A 19,571-nucleotide genomic window follows, 5' to 3' on the forward strand; every position below is an offset into this window, starting at 1 on the left:
AAAAATTCCAAAAAGACTAAAAAAAAGACACATTTTGGGCCAATGACATTAGAGTTTTGTTATTCTTTTCTACATTTTTTTTAATGATTTTTTTCTTAAAAAAAAAACTCAATCAGCAATAAATGAATCTCTTTTCCTTTAAAATAAATGTAAATGAAACCATAATTCTATGGTATGAAATTTATCACTTTATAAAAGTTATATTTATGAAATCTGTATAAATTCATAATTGATTTTTCATTCTATGGTATAGTGTAGACTAACAGTATGATTGTAGAGGATAATAATATAAAATAATTATTTAATTTTATATTTAATTTAATTTAATTTATAATTTTAATATGTTTTATTTCAATAATTCAATTTTAATTGTATTTTAATATAGTCATTTGTAAATAAAAAACTAATACTTGATAAAAAGAAAAAAGACATGACATGCCAATATCTCATCAACAATAATGATAAAAAATATAACTAAAATTAAAATTTAACAAATAAAATAAAATAAATTAAAAAATTTATGATAGAAAATAAAATGTAAAGTTGAATTATCATTTATACAATTATGGCTTGATTGTACAATTCTTCCTTCCCTAGATTCTAGTGTCTTGTACAATTTGCCAAGAAAGCTCCTCATTTTGCCATTCTTTTCTCAAAGTGTCATCTCCTTGGTGCAACTTGCTTGTCATCTTGTCGAGTATTTTTAAAGTGAAAGAGGCAAGACTCACTCCATTCTCATCATATATAAATATAGATTTTTTGTTTCTTTCTTCCTACTAGTTAGCTGGCATTGCCTTATGCTTACTATATTCCAACTCTAAATTAAAAGCAAAAGTAAAAGTGAAAATCAAAGGTAGAGAGGAATAATATAATAAAAAGAAGCTCAGTTAATACCTTTAATTGCAATCAAAAGGTACAGAATTAATTCTTCTTCTACTTTAGTATTTTACCATTAATTTTCATCCAAATGTCCTTGTAATTAACAATTGTTACTTGATCATCAAATTGAAGGCAAGACCAAAGTTTCAGGTCCCAAAAAAGATTTCCCATTTCAAGAACATAGACTGACTGACAGACCCCATTGATTAAAACTAAGGTCAGGAACAAAGTACAAGTCTCATAATCTCAATTCACTATCAATTTTATGTGCAGTATCTCTACAATGGTATTCTGTTTATGGTACAAAAGAAAAAGAAAAAGAAAAGAAAAATAATGGTTTTTCTTTCCAGAAAAGGAAAAAAAAAAAACAAAGCTAATGGCAAATCAATTAGGAATAATAGAACTCCTGCTGGCTTTATCATACCTTGAGAATATGAATCTTCCTGCTGAAATTGATCTTCTCAGAGCAAGAGGACTTCTAACCATATTCAAGATCCCTGTTCTGTTCTTATCTAAATCTCTTCTTTGGTGATTAGCATCATCATCATCATCATCGTCGTCATCTTCGCTAATTCTTAGTATGTCAGCAATTGAAACTTGGTTTTGGCAGAGAAAAGAAGAATTCAATGAAACTGACCTTCTAATTGGCTGAATTCTGCCACCACCATCACCACCCTCCTCGTCATCTCTAATTTCAATTACATTTTCACTTAATCCGAAATCTTGAATCCTTGCCTTTGGTGTATCACGGTCATCAGGATCACCGCCACCACCAACAACGACGCCAACCACAGCTTCTTCTTGACCACCACCCCTTTCTAAATCTTGAATGCCTTCATTCATCCTATATTGATGTTGAAGGGCAGACATAGAAGGGCTGTTACTGGGCTGAGGTGGTTCTTGAGTAGGCGGCGACGGCGGCGGCGGTAGCTGTTGTTGAGCTTGAGCAAGCAATATATTGGCGGATGCAATATGAGCACGGCAAAGAGGACAACTGGCATGAGATTTAAGCCAGGTATCAATACAAGGAAGATGAAATGCATGGTTACACTTGGGCAGTAACCTTAGGCTGTCATTTTCTTGAAATTCAGTTAAACAGACAGAACAGTCCATGCCTTCAATAAAGCCATCTCCTTTCTTGTATATACGTACAGTGATTGACTTGATAAGTGTCTCATCCAATCCGCCATTGCCAGCACCTTGCAGAGATTCATTACTCACTTCATACGTCATGCTATCTTCATCGTTGTTTCTCCTCCTGCAATACTTGGAGATGATAGTATAGTAACTTACCAATATGAAAGCACTTGCCAAGATACCAATAATAGCAATGATAAGAGGAGAAAAATCTGTGCCCGAATCACCACCATCATCACTACCACCAAGATTAAAAGGAGGTGGAGGTGGGAATATTATGTAGCACCATTGTGGACAATATATGCTGCAAATTCCTTGAGTACAGTCTTTATAAGTATCATATGGTGCCCATGGATTCTGGTTCCCAACAGAACCCATGTTGTATCTGTATGAATCTTTGATAAAAATCACTTGTTCTGCGACGGTTTCTTTTTTTTTTTTGTATGGTTCACTTGCCTCAATATCTACACTAGAAAGAGAGGGAGGGGCAAGTGGGTAGTACAGAAAAGAAGGAAGCAGAAAGAAAGGAGGGCTTAGATGTGAAGGGTAAGCAAAGTAGAGGAGACAGGGAGCTTGATGTGTCTCCTTCTCTCTCTGCATCCTTATGTTCTACTTTATTCTCGGGTCAGATTCAGTATGCTCGCGAGCACTGTAGGTACAAACTTACAACCGTTCGATTAAATTTAAAAATATACTTGAATTAGTTATAATATTGTCTATGGTTATACACTTTGTTTGCACTTTATCTTTATCACCACATGATTTATTTTCTTTCTAAAACAATAACAAATGTTTGAAAAGGAAAAGAGATGGGTCTGGAAAGGCTAGATTAGAAGGCTAGAATCCTAGTCATTACACTTTATTATCAAATGTTTATTATTAACAAAGTAAAACTTACCTTGTAAATAATACGATTACTATAGATTTCCCTCTATATTATAAGGAAAAAGTACAAAATAATTATTACTATAAAATTTCTTTATATTTTAAGGAAAAAGTACCACAAATAAAACTATCTTATATTTTTTTCATACATGACCTAGTAATCTTATACATTTTTCTATTTAATCTCTGTTATTTCAGGTTTTCAAATGATATCACCTTATAAAAAAAATCACATAATTCTATATAAAATTATGTGAAATTATATAATAATACTTTCTCATAGTATAAACTGCATAGAAAAGAAGAAAGGTTTTATTTAAGATGAATAGGCACCCATTTATTGCATCATTTTCTCACAAACTTGTTGGGGTCTTTTACCTTTATTTGCTTTAGTCTTTTTTTTTTTAAGAAAAAGAACAGTATATGTTATTAACATATTAGTGTGTCCCATTAGAGAAAAGAGGGAATTTTTTTATAACATAGAAAAATCACTAAATTTTAAAAAATAAAAATCTGGAACTTGACATTTTAACTTCCGGCATCTGACCACCAGACTGCTTTTAGTCTTTGTTGGTTTCCATTGAAGAAGATGGTTCGTTGACCTTATTGGGCTGTGTTTGTATTGCATTAACGAGTGAATAAGAACAAGAATAATCAAATAGGTGAAGTACCGTCCAAGCTTTTGATTGGTTTGTGGTTGGTAAAGTGTAGGTGCATCATCAGTGAGTGGCCTCTTTCTTTGCAATTCATACCTTTCAGCTAACCAAATGGGATCTTGCCACGTCTGGGGTATGAGATGAGACAATGTGGCAATTAGATTTTCTTTAAGGAAGTCTAGTCACGTGCAAGCATGTGAGTTGTCTGACGTGTACAGATCTTAGTGGGTGAAAAGGTTGCAAGGTTCTTTTCTACATTCAGATTCTTATAAAATTAGAGGGCAGGAGCAGCCGGTGAGAAATCTGTGTAAACTTGCACATTTCTCTCAACTTCAAAAACAAAAGTTTCTAACCAAATCACTGCTTTTGTATTATTTTCATGGTAATGAGATGAACAAAATTCATCAAAATTCATAGATTTTAAATCTATGAATAATAAAATCAATAGATTTTAAGAATAGAAAACTCATAATTTACTAGGGATAATTTTGGAGTAAGAGAAATTATGATAATTACTCTTCATTAAAAATGTGTGCTATTAATCTTTATAAAAGTAGTAATTTACAAAAAGTTAATTTCACTAAATTCAAAAAAGTTGAATATTTAATATGAAAAATAAAATTTAAAATAATACTATTAAATCAAGCTTCTGAGTTCTTGCGATCCTGCTTTCAAAATCACGAAAATTTTGAAATACGAGGGAGGAGCCTGATGGTCACTGCGAAACCCTAACAAAATACAAAACTCAGGTTTCTACATCACAGTTTAGAAATTGTTTTCCTAATGGCTAATAAAAGCTTCCCACGTCACACACCCTGGTTGGTAACTTGGTGGTTGACAAAAGCTTTTCTTCACAGCTACTTATGCTTCTTGAGCAAAAATAATCATATCCCATAATTAACTTCTAAGACATTTGAGATAACATTAATCATTTATTATTAATTCTCAATCAAATAATAATAATAATTTTTGCTAAGACTAATACTATTTACCTAAATCTTGACGTTATTCAATTTAATTGATATTTTTTTTTTTTGAAAAAAAATGTCAGCTCTAAACGACTACCCGAAATTGAACAACATAAAATAAACTTAGAAAGTGGGAAGAAAATAAAACAGGCAAACACATATTTCGTAATTCCTTCAAAGAACACACTGACTTAATTCGAAGGAACAAGTGTCTCAAGTTACATAGAATTGTGACAATGGTGAAATTTGGGACAAAATTGAACAAAATACACTTGTGGAATTTTTCTTATTTTGCTACCTAAAATGCTAGGTATAAGTGTGTGATCCTTTATCTACATGGACAGGAACAACAAAATTTATGATACAGATGAACAACATCAAATGAATTAGACTTACTCAAATTTATTGTCTTCTCGTCTTCGACATGACATGAATCTTAACTGAAACACTCCATATAATAAACGTACGTGTTCGAGAGGCCTGCGGTTCTTTTACGCCCTACCCTTCCTCTTATCATCCAACGCCTGTTGCATATAGTGTGTATATATATGTCATGCAGGAAGATTAGAAGAAGAGTCTTGAACAGGTATGGCTTATAGTAGCCTGTGATTCCGTAAAAGGTTTCCAAGTTTAACAACATTCATCTGATGAAGTTGGAAACCACGCCAAGCAGAGATGAGATCCATACTTCCATTTCGTACTTGGTATTATGTGTTCCCCTTTGTAAATATGTTAATAATATTCCATATGTTATTAAATAAATCGCCTTACTAATGCCGGTTCTGAGAGTATATGATATTATAATTTTGAACAAGGTAATATCACTGTGTCAAAAGGTAAATAAAACAACTTGCACAGGTACATTGTCATATTTAAAAAAAAAAAAAAAAAAAAAAGAATTTAAGAGATGAAAAAAGATACCTTGTTCTGGAACAATCTCATCGTCAAAACAAGAGTATCACGCACTCTGCAAAACAGTAAGAGTAGCATAATTTTAATTGCATTTATAAACAAAAGGAAAGACTAGTTGACTTGGGGTTAATGATTTGCTGCATGCATCAAGTTTAATAATATCTCTCACTTTTGCAAATTGCAAAAGAGAATGTTACAAATACTTGAATCAAGCAACAAAATCTCTGGTGGTAACCATCTTGATGGTATGCAATGCAATGAAAGTTAAGATACTCAGATTTAGATACCAAATAAATCATCCGAGGAGTTCCAAGTTACATTACACAATCTTGTAAAATGAAAAATTAGAGGATTGTATGATAAAGGAGATTACAACAATGCCCAACTGTTCTGGGTTTATCATTTGCCACTCATCGTAAGCTCATAATTTACCCTCAAAATCAAGATTTATTCGAAATTATTTGTTATCAGTGACATAGCGTATGCATCTTTTATAGTTAGTTTATTACATTAGTTAATTGATTGAAATGCAAGGCTGTATTATTATCATTTTTTAACCTTCATCGTGGTACCCATGTTCCCTTTTGAACCCTGTAACTCAGTTGAAAACTATTCCCCAGTAGTTGTCTAACTGTCAGGATGTTTATATTCCACCATCATGACCATACTTAAGTTTCCTCACAAATGCCACTGCCACTCAGACTCCCATTTATCCTTCCTGTCACTCTCTCAAAATTCATTTCTCTATATTTCTCCTTAAATAGACTAAACCACTTTACAGCTTTTAGATGCAAAAGAAAAGGAAAATCTAACAAGCAGTTATATGATTCTTATATCATCTATCAAGATGGCTGGACTGTATACAATTGTTTATAAGTATCACTATGAGGACACATCTTCAACATAAAGCTAACCACGCAATACAAGTGAGAGAAAAAGAGTACTGCGAAGTTCTTTTAAGCATGGGAGTCATTCTAAAAAAGGTAAGACCACCAGTAGTACAGACCCATTTGGCATGCTCCTTTACTATAAACCTATATACGACCAATCTACTTTAAAACAAGAAAAAAAGATGCTAACATGATTTCTGTTGAGAGTCCATTAGAAAAACTGAACATGTAATTAATAATTACCTAACGTTGTATGTATTGAGAGGATGAGAAGATCCACTAGAACAAGCTAACACGAATTGTGTTGAGAGTCCAGAAGGAATTTTGATCTGCAATGATAACAGTATAACATATAATACAGAATATTCTCCGAGCAAACAATTAAATATTTTATGTGCAATTGTGCAAGTATAAAAGATGCATAAATATTTCTGCAAGATTTATATAGTTCTTGTAGTGTTCTTTTGAAGACATACAAAATAAATGATCCTAAGGTGAAAATACATGCACGATAAGAATTTTTCAAGTAATAAAATTGGTGAGCAAGGAGTTTCCTTTTAACTCTGCAGTTATCTAATTAAGTGTTTTTCTTAACCAATTCAACTCACTTTTTTTAACATGCCAAATAAGTTTCATTGCTAAATTCCTACAAGCATAGGGTACTTTGGAAACACTTCAATTTTGTAAACATATTGAACAATCATAACCAAGGAATTGGATATTGGATTTGCTTGGATGTTAATAATAATGAAGGGCAGGGCCAAAACTAAAAACAAAGAAGAGGTTGAAGGTCAACCATAACCGGGAATTCTGTGATTTTATGAACTTAGCTTAGTGGAATATAATTTTTTGGTACTAAGAGATTCCATTAAAATCTAATAATAAGAAAATAGAAAGGGCAAAATTTGTTAATTTGATCTGGTACAAATTTGGGCTATGCTCAATTTCAATATAGTAACAAACGTACTGATAAGTTCTTCGAATATTTTTCTGCAATCAGCTCAATGTCATCGCTTATTGTCTTAATTTGGTAGCCTGATCGTCGCAAGATAAGAGTTGATGACTTCCATTTGTCAGAAGCGTCCGTCTATCAAAGGACATGAAATAGTTAGATCCTATAATCAGCTACAAGTCTAAAACATAATTCATATATTTTCTATTAGCTCTATCCCATATATAGGGTATAGATAAATGAGAAGTACCATTTCCAACAAAACTTTTATTTGAATAACTAACAACCACTTTTAAAAAGTTTGTCTAACATATGAGTATTGTCAAACAAGGAAAACCTACCAGCAACTGAATGCTGAATGTGGCTTCACCTTTAGAAATATACATGTCAATTGCGTGCTGCATGTCTGGGTCTGTGGAAGCAGATATTAGAAACTTGTCTAAACATCAAAACATTCAGAAGGAAAAAGCCAACGAACAAGAAGAAGAATCTTTTTATAACTAAAATGGAAATAAACACATTACAAGATTCTAAGGAAACATAGCTTTTAGCTCGATCATGATTTTATCTTTTCCTTCTTTTCTCCTTTTTGATCAATACATGAGAAAACAAGCAATGAGAATATGCTCACAGAAAGTTGTCAAGTGTCCTTTTTAGTGTTTATTTTTTTCTCTTAGTGATGGCCATACAACAGCAGGTGATCCTTCCACTTTCCATAAACAACCTCACTAAGAAGTTCCAGTGTTATATCCACAGAATATAAACATCCAATATAAGCAAAATAACATCTTAATTCTCTACAGCAGGGAATCCCAGAGCTTCCACGACTTGCTTACTAGACAGAGTGGCTGGTTACAAAATACTATCATATAAGTTTCATGTAACTGGTTTAGATAGAGAAAACTATGAACAGAAATACATACATGGTTTTCACATTATATTCACTGGAAGAGGGGACAAAGCACAGAATTATAGAAGAAAACAAAGATAAAAAGTGAACCATTCAATGTCGGTATGTTAGACAAATTGCTTAAAGCTATTCAAGCATAAACAAAAATGAAAATATACTGCTGAAATATTTTAAGAATAGTAACTAACTATTAGTTAACTTGGTCAAAGTATTTTCAATTGTTTTGAGATCCAACAAATATCTATTAGTTTCAAACACGAAAAATTAAATGCTTACCACATTTTATTTTGTTCTGATCATTTGCAAAACGTTTCACCAGTTCTCCCTGATAACAATTAAACAATTTGGCATCAATAAGAAGCAAGCTTCTCAATATTTAAATATCTAGAGCAGTTATTTATGCTTGCTGCATATATATGCAAGAAGTCAAATTTATAGAAAGTGGAAACAGAAAACCTTCAATTTGAACAAGAAAGTGGAAGAAGTACAAAGGATTATACAATGGAGCCAAAGCAAGAAATTGAGTTTTGAAGACTCTTTTCATTACTAAGGAGCATCAGATGCATATCAGGTTTAAAAGGCGTGTACAAATATTTGAAAAAAGAATTTTCTAACTGCACATCTTGGTGCATAATAAAGTGTTGGAAATCCATTGACTGACTATATTCTGTTTACAAGAGAGGGTGTACGCTAGCTTCATTCATGAGAAAACACATAGCGTTTCACCAAGACTGAGGATAATCAAGAACATATGGGAAACCAAGTCATTTCATGTCATGGTGATAGGTAAAAGGAAGCTAAATTGTTTCAAGCCAACAGAAAGAGGTCAGTACTTCTATTAAATTTTGAGTGCACTAGAGCTAGATGCTACAAGAATTGGGAAGTCAATAACATTATCCGGACTGCTTTTTGTGGTATACAAATGCATCTAGATTTTCAATGGAAAACCAGTTATATATCAATTACAGTTTGATTCCAGATTTAAATTCTCCTTTTGAAGAAATTTTTTTATTTGAAAACATTACAATTGCCTCACTAAGTATTGCCACGCCTATAGCATTAGACATTCATGCCCCAGAGAAATGCTAGGCAAGTGACCAAAGAACCACTGTTTTTTATCAAACCTGGCGGCCTTGGTCATCCATCGGTATGCACTCAACAGCAATGAGCTTATCAACATCATCAGCAGTCACAACATATTCTGGATTTGTGGCACCTGTATCAAATAATCCCACAAATACATATGTGTTATAACCTTTGAATTTAAACACTACTAATAACTTCCTTCCTCTCTACTTTGAACGAAATTTAGAAAAGCAAACAACTACCAGGTGAAAATTTTCATTTTGTTTCTCACCTTCAATGTACTGCCTAGTGCCATCCTCAAGATGACGAACCCACTGAAACATGCAGAGAGATGTTCCACGCACAGGATATCCACATCCAAGGAGTTTTCCTCCAGGTACAGCATCACCAATAATCTGAAAACCCTCTATGCCAGGGCCCTCTAAAATGCAACAAGTCATATTAGATTTTTGGACAGAGATCATGAACTTGTCTCTAGAAAGAACATCCTCACCTTCAGAAACAGAAGAAGCAATTTCATCATGTGAGCTGGAAGGATGGGGCAAGTCCATGGTCATCTCTCCTCTTCCAACTTCTCCGATACCTTTGTCAAATAATCTTTCCCTGCAAGTACAAAATCTATTGGTAATCTACAAGCTCCCGAAAAGTAAATGATGAAAAACTAAATTGTTCATTTACAAGAATAAATGTTAAAAGACTGCATTCAGATGGCTGCAAAAGAAAAGTGCGAGAAGTGTTAAAATTCCTGATAAGTTGAAAGAGTAGAACCAGACAACTATTAGGCAAGCTATGATGTTTGGCAATGAGTTCTACATGCTCAAAAAAGAGTGGAAGGATTAAGGATGTATGACAGATTTATGCAATTATATGAAAGAACTAAGATGATATTGGGTATTAACGGAAAATAAGTTAAGCGACAGGGAAACAAGAAAATCTGGCCACTTTCCAACATAGACCAGATGTATAACTACAGAAGATAGGAAATTCAGACCATATAACTAAACAAAATGAGAGGTGGACCAAAAATGGCAGGAGGCAAAGGGGTCAAAATAGACATAGCATAATTTTCCTTTCTACAATGTGTAAATCACAAATACTTCTCCTTTTCTCTTTGGAGTTTACTAAAAGAGAAAGAAACCATTTAGCCACCTGAACACAAGATGCATGAAAGGAAAAGACAACTAAAGAAAACTGTTTAACGCTCTAAGACATCTAGCCCTACATTTTACCAACAGTATAGCAAATTAAAGATGTTTTACAGTTTATAATTTGTCAAATACCATGAGCAAAGAACAATACCCATCAGAAGAAAAAGATTGTTGGACTAGATTGAATATTCCGTTGGCTCTCTCATCATTAACATACTTGGTAGATTTAAATATTAGTAGAATTATTAATCTATTAAGTTTATGGAGAATGAAAACTACAAAGTAGTATGAAACTAATGCATTCAAAGCAAGCCGTAATATATATAACTTAATATTGATAAATTATTACATAAAGAAATTTATAGTGAAGATGCAAGCTCAATACTTAATTTTCAATCAAACAAGTGATTGCTAAAAATAATATCATAATGACTATAGAAAATACAATTTTCACTTAACTTCTTTCTTTGGTTTATAAAGAATTTAAAAAAAAGAAGAATTACTATTTACTGAATAATGGGACTATTAATTACTCAATGAGGACTAAGTTGGTTCCTTAAAATTCTATTAATTAATAGAATTATTAATTTATTAACACTTAAATATAAGAGGGTTGATTGTATACAAATAGTACCAACCTAACAGGATCAAATGGGAACTCTGGGAAATTGTTGTTGCTATCTTGAATCTGCATGAGAGAAAGAGTAAAAGCAAAATGGTAAAGAAATATGTAAAATGAATGATGATGCCAAGTTTATAGCAAGAAAGAGGCGAGATAGTAAAAAGGTAGATTACGTGCCAATAGTACCTTGGATTGATGAGGAACTTGATGCATCAAGAAGCCAGGACCAGGGTTATCTTTATCTTGAGATTCACTCTCAGGGTGAACAGCCACCTCTATCTCTCTAATTCTATCCTGTGGTAAATGTAAATGCATGTTGCTAAACATTATTATTAAATACAAAAGCTATTGTCTAAGCTCGAGACAAGAACACCAATAATATAAGAGAAGCACCTCAACACTAAAATTCAAGTGAGGACACAAAAAAGCTACAATCCAGAAGCAAATAGTAAATTGTCTTCCAAGAGAGGAAAGCGATCCTTGATGCAAGGAATATGAAGGAAAGTGATGAGAAAATGTTCCATAAGATTGCAAGTAGATAGATAAATCTGCAAGTCTATTGTGCAAACACTTGAAAATATTTCAGCCCTTGGGTGGGAGAAGCATTTAACATTTTCTCAAAAGATTGTAAGAAGATAGATAAATCTGCAAGTCTATTGTGCAAACACTTGACAACATTTCAGCACTTGGGTGGGAGAAGCATTTAAAAAACTTAACCTCATGGGATGGTGAGGTACCATAGATGTATGTCTATGAAAAAAAATTAGAAGAGTTAAAGTAATATCACAGTAGGATCAAGGCAGATTGAATATATGGAAGACATGAATTACAATGATAAGATGCAAAACAAGAACAGTACAAGGAGGTATGAAAGATTGTCATTTTGCTTTTCTCTAACAGAAATTTTAATCCCCCTGACCCACAAAGAGAGTTCTTCTACCCTCTCTGGGATGCATCAACCAAAGTACCATTAAATAAAATCAAGACTCAAGTCTATCCTGCCCTAGATTTCCCTCTACTTTTATGGTGAACTTCACGCAATAGTCCATTAATAAAGCAAGGTAAACTCAGAATGAAGTGTTTCTAACAGAATGATGGCTGAACACTCTTTGTAGGACAGAACTAATATAATTTTCAGCTGAATGAACATAGACCATATAGGAAAAAAAGTTGAAGCATATGCATACAGAAAAAGTTGATATCTAATACTAAAGTCAAATATCTAATGTAAGCATATGGTGGTAGAAAGAAACATAGGCCAATATAGATTCTTGCAAGCTTACATGTGAAGTTCTGATCTTCCACTCTAGTTGATCATATAGGCCCTGCAGAATACAAAGAAAATGAAAGATAATTTAAAATTTGGTGCAACTAAAGTACTGTTGACAGAAAATTAGAACATGTGAGACATAAAACAGTCTTATATGCCTGTCTGCCAACCAACAGAGTAGTAAACAGGAGGAAAATGAAAGTCAAACTACTTAAGAATGGTAAAAAAAGAAGCAATTAAGGCTTCAATACGACCTCATGGATAAACATGGAGCATAAAACATTGCTTTTACAAAGCTTGGACCTACAAATAAATCCTAATTGCTGAGATCAATGTATATACAGATATTTCAGTTGAAAAGCTATGGTCCCTAAGGGCACAATACAGTGATTAAAACTTAGAGATCTCAGTGAGGAGATTTTAGGTCTAAACCATTAGGTTGGGGTAGGGGCAATTTATGGGATCAAGAGAGCCAACCCCATTGAGAAGGTCAGACATTGGGGAAGAAATTCCGAACAATGGGCTATTCTGCAATGTGTCTATTACCCAACAATAAAGAATATTGCCCCAACTGAATAAAAGAGACATTTATATCACACAGCAATTTAGTAATATTCCAATGAATAATTATGCATATAAATTATTTACATTCTGAAAGTTGATTGCAGATTTAAGAGAAGGCAAAGTGGATAGAGGTATAACACAGAGATGCTACTCAACACAAAAGGAAAGAGTATTTCTCATGCCTAGCAAAAGAATTAGCAAAAATGACATAAATAACCAATGTGCCAAATATAGCAGTGGGCAGGCAGAAACAGAACAAAGAGTGATGCATTAATAAACTATGTACATAGAAGCCTCAAGTTCATACCCTATACTATGAGCCTGAGTCCACTTGTCATAGACATGACCAGTGCAGTAAACAAAAATACCTTCACATTGTTGGATATGGTAGAAGCATTCATCACATGGGGCCAAACTCCATATTCAGCCAGTAAGCCAAGCATAGATGACATGAAAATATATCTCTCGTCATCTACAACCTGGACGATAAAAACACCGCATAGCACATCAATATGGAGAACAAATTTATGTACTAAATAATGGTCATTAGACATTCTATTAGGGACACAAAATACTTAACTCTTAACCATGATTGGACAAATATATTAAACCTAGATATGTAGAATGATCTTCTTTAATAAAGATCAATATCTTAGTGTACTGAATGTCCATATCCCAAAGATGTTGAATAAATCTTGTTCGTGCTCTGGCTCATAGTGACAGAGGTATTATACAGTTGAAATTTGTGAAGGGAAGGTTTCACATGCAGGCCAACTTTTTTTTCTAGAAGAGGGTATTGTGCTCTTTTCATTAAGGATAGCAAATACCAACAAGGAAGTAATAAAATAGATTGTAGTTGTGGCAATAGTCCTTCTTTCACCTAGTAAATACTAATGTAGCCTGCGGCATGGAAGAATCATCAAACCCAGTAAAGCATTGTCTTACTTTTCTCTCCTCTCTTACTCTATCTCTGTACACGCATACTTTTGTGCTCTCCAATACCACTACCCAACTCTTCTTTCCTTAGTTTTTATGGTACTACAAATGTAGCAAATTAAGGTCCATACGGCAGAGAAAATACATACAAGTTATCATAAGGGAACAGAAAGGTTAACTTGGATACAGAAACTGTAGTATACCTTCAATTCATGAGTCAATTTTAAATTATCCTCAAGATTGCCTTTTCTGCTAACCAATTCATTCAAGGCAGATGTAATGGCTTCATTTTGCTTCTCGTCAATTGCCTATCACAAAAGAAGAAATGGCATCTCAGAATTTGAGCAGCAAAAGGATAAATCAGATTCAGCAATCCAGCTAGGAACGTACAGAGGATGAGTAATGGGAAATATAAAAGTCTATATTCCAAGATAGACTAACCATTCTCAGATCAGAAAACTTCCTTTCCAAAATATATTTTTCATTCAGCAGTCGCAGCTCCTGACACCATAGAGACCCAAAACAATCCCAAACAAGTTGAACCTTAATGATACGTTTTCTATAACAATTACCCATATGAGGCTTTAAGAAACATAGCATACCCTCATACAGGCAGCTGCAATTTGTTGACGGAGAATCTGGATCTCCTCTTTCTGTGTTCTCGCTCTTGAATAAAGCTCCTACATAAACTCATACAAACGTAATGTGCAATCAATCATCACCATAAGCATAAAATCAAAATTTCTATACAGAAAGTATGAGAACTTCAGTTCCAATACCATTGCCTCTCTGTCTTCAAAATAATTGAAATTGCCATCACCTTTTAACCTACTTTGTGTAAGATGCAGTTCAACGTTATACCAATAAAACAAAACATAAAATTACTCAGAAATAAAAATATCGTAAATACCTTATAGCCAATCATAAGAATTCCAGTCTTTATCAAATTGATTAACATTCAAAGAAGAATTAATGTTTATAAATATAGTCTACATCATACCTGTTTAAAGAATCAGAGCTTGGAGTAGGAGCCCTATTATTATTAGTCCCTTGCATAGAGTTTTTAGTTGTTGAAGACACTGTTGCAGTCCTCTTCAAAACTTCCTCCGACTGCATTACTGCTCCCTTTACAATTATCAACTAATCCACGAATTGTACCTCATATTTTAATTTCACAGTCCTTGTCACCTGCTGCAGGTACAAGCACAATAATTCTTTTACAATGTTACTGCTCCCAAACGAGGTAAGATCGACTATATATGAGAAGTGCACAATCAGAAGATTCAGAACTAATATTGACAACCATTTTATCTAACAAAGAGAAGCATAATAAAGATAAGAATAGCCAAAGCTTATTTTTTATCATCACCTATGAAGCAAATAATTTACAGCAGACAATAGGCAAGAAATTTGCACATCTATAGAAAAAAAAAAAATCAAGAAAAAGAAAATGTTAAACATAAAATTAAACAAAAACGAACCAGAACTGAAAGCAATTCTCATCCCAGCTATACACCTACACACGATATATGCATTACTAGCAACAAAATCAACAAAACAAAATCAAAGTCACTCGGAATTCAAGAAAAAAAAATGCACTGCCGACAAAACAAGCTCTGGAAAAAACTTGAAAACTGCACATTCTCAAAAAAAAAAAAAAAGATAGTAGAATAGAAATTTGAAATTTTAAAAAACTTTATCACTACAGAGAATTTTAAAAGGTAAAAAGAAGAAACGACAGCAAGTACATCAAAAGACGAAATAATGTTCCGAAATACCAGAAACTGTAAAAAGAAACAAGAAGAAGAAGAAGAAGAAAGAAGATACCTGCTTATCAATTGATTGGTATTGCTGTTGAAAACGCAAACAGATAAAACTGCCACAATTTATAAGGCTCCCGATCTATTCACTAAGCACTTACGTAAGCGAGCTTAGAGAGAGAGAGAGAGAGAGAGTGAGTTTGTTATCAAGAAAGTCCTGAGAGTGAGTTCGTTGGAGGCGATTTTTGTTTTCTTTTTTCCGTTAATGGGACACACAGGGATGTTAAATTTTCAAAGCGAATGTTAAATAATTTGATTAGTCAGTTCAATTTATTATTTAGATCTGATTTAATTAGTCACAGAGTGATGAGAAAACAAGGAAGAGGAATAGAAGCAAAGAAATGCAATGTATGAAATTCAGCACTCATAAATCATTCCCACGCGTGGGCCACCTGCTTGTTGTATTCTGTTATTGAGGGACCCATTTAGTAAAATAAAATGGGAATATTTTTTTAATAAAATAATTATCTTTCAAAAAACAAAAAGTAATTAAACTGATCAGAATTATGATAAATAAATAATAAAATGAGAAGATGGCTTTAGTGCAGTAATAAACTGGTAAATCTATTCCAAACTCTTGGAACAGAATTCAATGCGCAGGCTACTCATTTATTAATTAAGCCATATCATATTTATTAATTAATAGATTTGAATTTTAAAATAAAAATAAAATAACTCAAAAGCATTTATGTAAAATGATAAAAAAATTTACTATTTTAAATTTTAAATTTTAAATATATAACGGTTTTAAACCTCTTAAGATACGACAGATAAATTATTTAGATAAATAAATAAGAATTCCATTAGGGGCAAGTGAGTGAGAGCGTGCTCATCACATGTCCACAAGCTTAAATAACGTGCAGAAAAGAGAAGAGAAAGATACTATGGGAAGAGACTTTTTGGTAGGAGACGGCGCGAATGCAGGCTAATCAATTTCCAGGTAATTGTTGTATAGCTGGCCGGCTGCGAAGTGAGGAATGATCCGACTGCTTACTCAGATAATGACGTGCGAGTGTGTTTTTCCTATTTTTCTTCTGTTTCCTTTCTTCCACTTCCAATTTCAATGTCGCATTTACATGCTCTCAAGTCAGTCAGTGCAACGTGTCTCTGCTGTGCGACTCTGCAGTTTCGCATCAGAAACTCCGTTAGCCATCAACAGTTATGCACACTGTTGCAAGACTTTCCTTTTCCACGTTGATAAATACAGTAATCTAACAGCAGTATATCGAATATATTAAAATTTTTAACATAATATTTTATTACTAGTAAAAATATTTTTTATTTATTTTAAAAAGTAATTCTATAATATGATTATTATAAATTCAGTGGTGATATATATTATTTAATAATTATTATTTACTATGAGTATTAAGATTTAATTCTAGGAATATTCTATATTTTACATTAAATAAATAAATGATAATATGTTTGATGCGACTTTGATGAATAGCAAAGAGAGAATAAAAAGGGGATTCAACTTGCAAGTATTCAGTTCCCCAAGCTGCAAGCAATTTTTACAAGGGGTCAATTATTGGAGGTTGAACTTTCATTCAAAAGGTTTTAGTTTGTATAATTTCTTTTTTTCGGATAAGTTTAATATGCATATGTTTAGAGTTAATTTATAATATGTCAAATAAGACTCTTACGAGTGGCAAAACACTTCCTCAACACTTGTAATATTTAAAGTTTGAACTCAAAATTTTAATTTATTCGCATATTTTGCACCAAGTGAAACACTAATGTATTCAATCAATCTTTGTAATAACTTCCTATGCACATTTGTATTCCCATAAATTCCGTACGTAATTGAATTGAATTTAATTAGTATTAAAGTCGTTGTCTCTAATATTATGAGATTTTAAAGTTAAATTTCATTTAGAGTTAGAAAATTTAAAATATAATTTATAATATCATCTATTCAACAACTTCAGAATTGTCTTATGCAGACTTGACAAGTATTTATTTGACTTGAACCATTTTGACAGGTGAAATCCTCTTTGTATTAAAAAACACAAATCATTATGTTCATGCATTTTGAAAAAATAAGATTGTTTATATGTGAAATCATGGAAAATCCTCTCAGAAAATAAGTAAAAAAATAAAAGTGTTGATTTTGTTGAAATTACTCAATATATTGAGCATTGACCAGAATCATTTAAAAAATTATGCAGTTGACTTGACTAAGAACTAGTTATTGTAGAAAATAAAATAAATTTAAAATTCGTATTAAATAATAAAAAGAAGAACAATCTAGATGGCTTAAAATGTAAATACAAAGAAAAATCCTCAATGAATGAAATTCTCATTGGCAAATGAGTTTGTCAAGTCATGGCATAAAACAAATAAAAATTGGCAGAAAGAGTCATAGAGTGAGATTTGGTTCCAATTTCAACAGCCTGTTTCCTATTGCACTTTGGCTGCTACATGTTTTGATTTTACTTTTGACTTTTCAAAAACCTTATCTTAATTTTAGAAAATATAAAATAAACCTTTTTATTATTATTATTATTATTATTATTATTAGCTGTCCGGTTGGTCATGTCGCAATTACACAATATATATAGCCCTCTTCTTAATGGATAGTGAATATCTTTCCTCATTTCTCATAAATAATAATACAAATAAAATTAATCTTTAATTAAATTTCTACATGTGTGTGTGATAAAATTTTATAAAGACTGCTTTATTTTTTAAGAAAAAGTTGTATGAAAATTATAAAAAATATAATTCGTTGCATTTAAGGAATTGGTTTTTCGTGATGAAAAATTACTCTGGGATCTAATTATATTTTTATTATTTTAAACTAATAATTTTTATTTTTATAATTTAATATTAATATAATATTTATTTTCAATAATAAAATTACTTATTAAATTATTTAGCATATAAATAAAATTAATATATATTTTTTAATGTTAGTAGAAATAAAATGAAGTAATTTTTAAAATAAAATTATATTATTCTCAAGAGTATATTCTGATAGTTGATTCGACGGTAAATCACCTATAAAATAATTTTATTATTTTAATTATAAATATTTAAATATATTAATTTGTAAAATAGTAAAAAAATATAAAAATATTAAATTATAATATTTCTTTATCACGAAATAATTATAGTCTTTTAAATGTAAAATCGCCTAACCGAGATACATTTTGTACTTTTCCAAAGTAATATAAACTGAATTGAACTCCTAACTTATAAGATAATAATCGTGTAAATTCTCACTCAGTTGATAGATTAACTAATTATTGTTCCTTGCTTCCTATACATGATAACGGCCCAGAGACTGGTTAGGTCCTTAAGAGCGGGCCTCATTCTGGTCCGGCCTGGCTAAAGCTTGTATCCACCAAAAAGTTATATTTTTGGATATTGTTTTATTGTTTTTCCTTTTCTTGAATCTGTTTGTAAGGGAACAATGATGAAAATACACTTTTTTTTTTTCTTTTCCTCTTCTTCTTATTATTATAAGTAAAATTTGAAAAGCTATTATGTGTTCACGCTTTTATATTTTAAGTAAATTATTTTATAAAAAAAGGTATAATTAAAATGTATAATATTTTCATCATTTATTTATAAAATAGGGTGTAAAAATCAATATTTATTTATATAAATATGTACTTAATAATTAGCATTATAATACATTATCTGAACATACATTTAAAAAAATTAACTATATATTGAATAGATAATTATTGAATAAAATCTAAATATATTTATAAATTAATAATTTAAATTAAATACATGATAAGATAATAGTTTTATCCCTCAAATATAAAGATACTGATTGACAGAAAACTTCTTATTTAACACTATAAATAAAATACAGCATACATCAATATCAATAGTATAACAATATGAGTTCCATTCAAATGCACAGTAAAAATTAAATTAATTTTAGTTTTAAAAATTATAAACCTGTCTCGCTGCCTAAGT

General features: G+C 31.7%; 2 protein-coding genes across 8 annotated transcripts; both read right to left on the reverse strand.

The window, feature by feature from the left end:
- Nucleotides 1-505: 505 nt before the first annotated feature.
- On the reverse strand, nt 506-4,001 carry LOC8284264 (RING-H2 finger protein ATL52). Of its 4 annotated transcripts, none has more exons than XM_048370301.1 (2): nt 2,032-2,168; nt 506-1,873 (listed from the first exon to the last, which is right to left on the reverse strand). In XM_048370301.1, the coding sequence occupies exons 1-2, from the start codon at nt 2,091-2,093 to the stop codon at nt 1,264-1,266; spliced, it is 672 nt and encodes a 223-aa protein (XP_048226258.1). In that variant the 5' UTR covers nt 2,094-2,168; the 3' UTR covers nt 506-1,263. The 4 variants fall into 4 exon arrangements, with proteins under 4 accessions (XP_048226258.1, XP_048226257.1, XP_025013979.2 ...); XM_048370300.1 differs by adding an exon at nt 3,573-4,001 and having other exon boundaries at nt 980-2,137; XM_048370299.1 differs by having other exon boundaries at nt 1,303-1,442; nt 1,517-2,960.
- Nucleotides 4,002-4,667: 666 nt separating this feature from the next.
- On the reverse strand, nt 4,668-15,964 carry LOC8284263. 4 transcript variants are annotated; one of them, XM_025158221.2, is made up of 20 exons: nt 15,643-15,964; nt 15,297-15,331; nt 14,816-15,006; nt 14,595-14,643; nt 14,418-14,495; nt 14,257-14,316; nt 14,019-14,123; nt 13,248-13,358; nt 12,329-12,370; nt 11,232-11,339; nt 11,062-11,111; nt 9,769-9,878; nt 9,547-9,696; nt 9,314-9,405; nt 8,466-8,514; nt 7,621-7,691; nt 7,295-7,414; nt 6,571-6,656; nt 5,447-5,492; nt 4,668-5,049 (listed from the first exon to the last, which is right to left on the reverse strand). In XM_025158221.2, exons 3-20 carry the CDS (start codon nt 14,929-14,931, stop codon nt 5,017-5,019), a joined length of 1,476 nt encoding a protein of 491 aa, XP_025013989.1. In that variant the 5' UTR covers nt 14,932-15,006; nt 15,297-15,331; nt 15,643-15,964; the 3' UTR covers nt 4,668-5,016. The 4 variants fall into 4 exon arrangements, with proteins under 4 accessions (XP_025013989.1, XP_015577791.1, XP_015577790.1 ...); XM_015722305.3 differs by lacking the exon at nt 15,297-15,331 and having other exon boundaries at nt 14,816-15,003; XM_015722304.3 differs by lacking the exon at nt 15,297-15,331.
- Nucleotides 15,965-19,571: the final 3,607 nt, after the last annotated feature.

Source organism: Ricinus communis, chromosome 10 (genome assembly GCF_019578655.1).
Source record: "Ricinus communis isolate WT05 ecotype wild-type chromosome 10, ASM1957865v1, whole genome shotgun sequence".
Lineage (NCBI taxonomy): Eukaryota > Viridiplantae > Streptophyta > Magnoliopsida > Malpighiales > Euphorbiaceae > Ricinus > Ricinus communis.

Coding starts and splice junctions, on each gene's coding strand:
- LOC8284264 (XM_025158211.2), bottom strand. CDS start 2,616: ATGCAGAGAGAGAAGGAGACACATCAAGCTCCCTGTCTCCTCTACTTT.
- LOC8284263 (XM_015722305.3), bottom strand. CDS start 14,931: ATGCAGTCGGAGGAAGTTTTGAAGAGGACTGCAACAGTGTCTTCAACA. Junction 9,697..9,768: donor TGCTTCTTCTGTTTCTGAAG/GTGAGGATGTTC, acceptor GTTGCATTTTAG/AGGGCCCTGGCATAGAGGGT. Junction 5,050..5,446: donor TGAGATTGTTCCAGAACAAG/GTATCTTTTTTC, acceptor TATATGCAACAG/GCGTTGGATGATAAGAGGAA.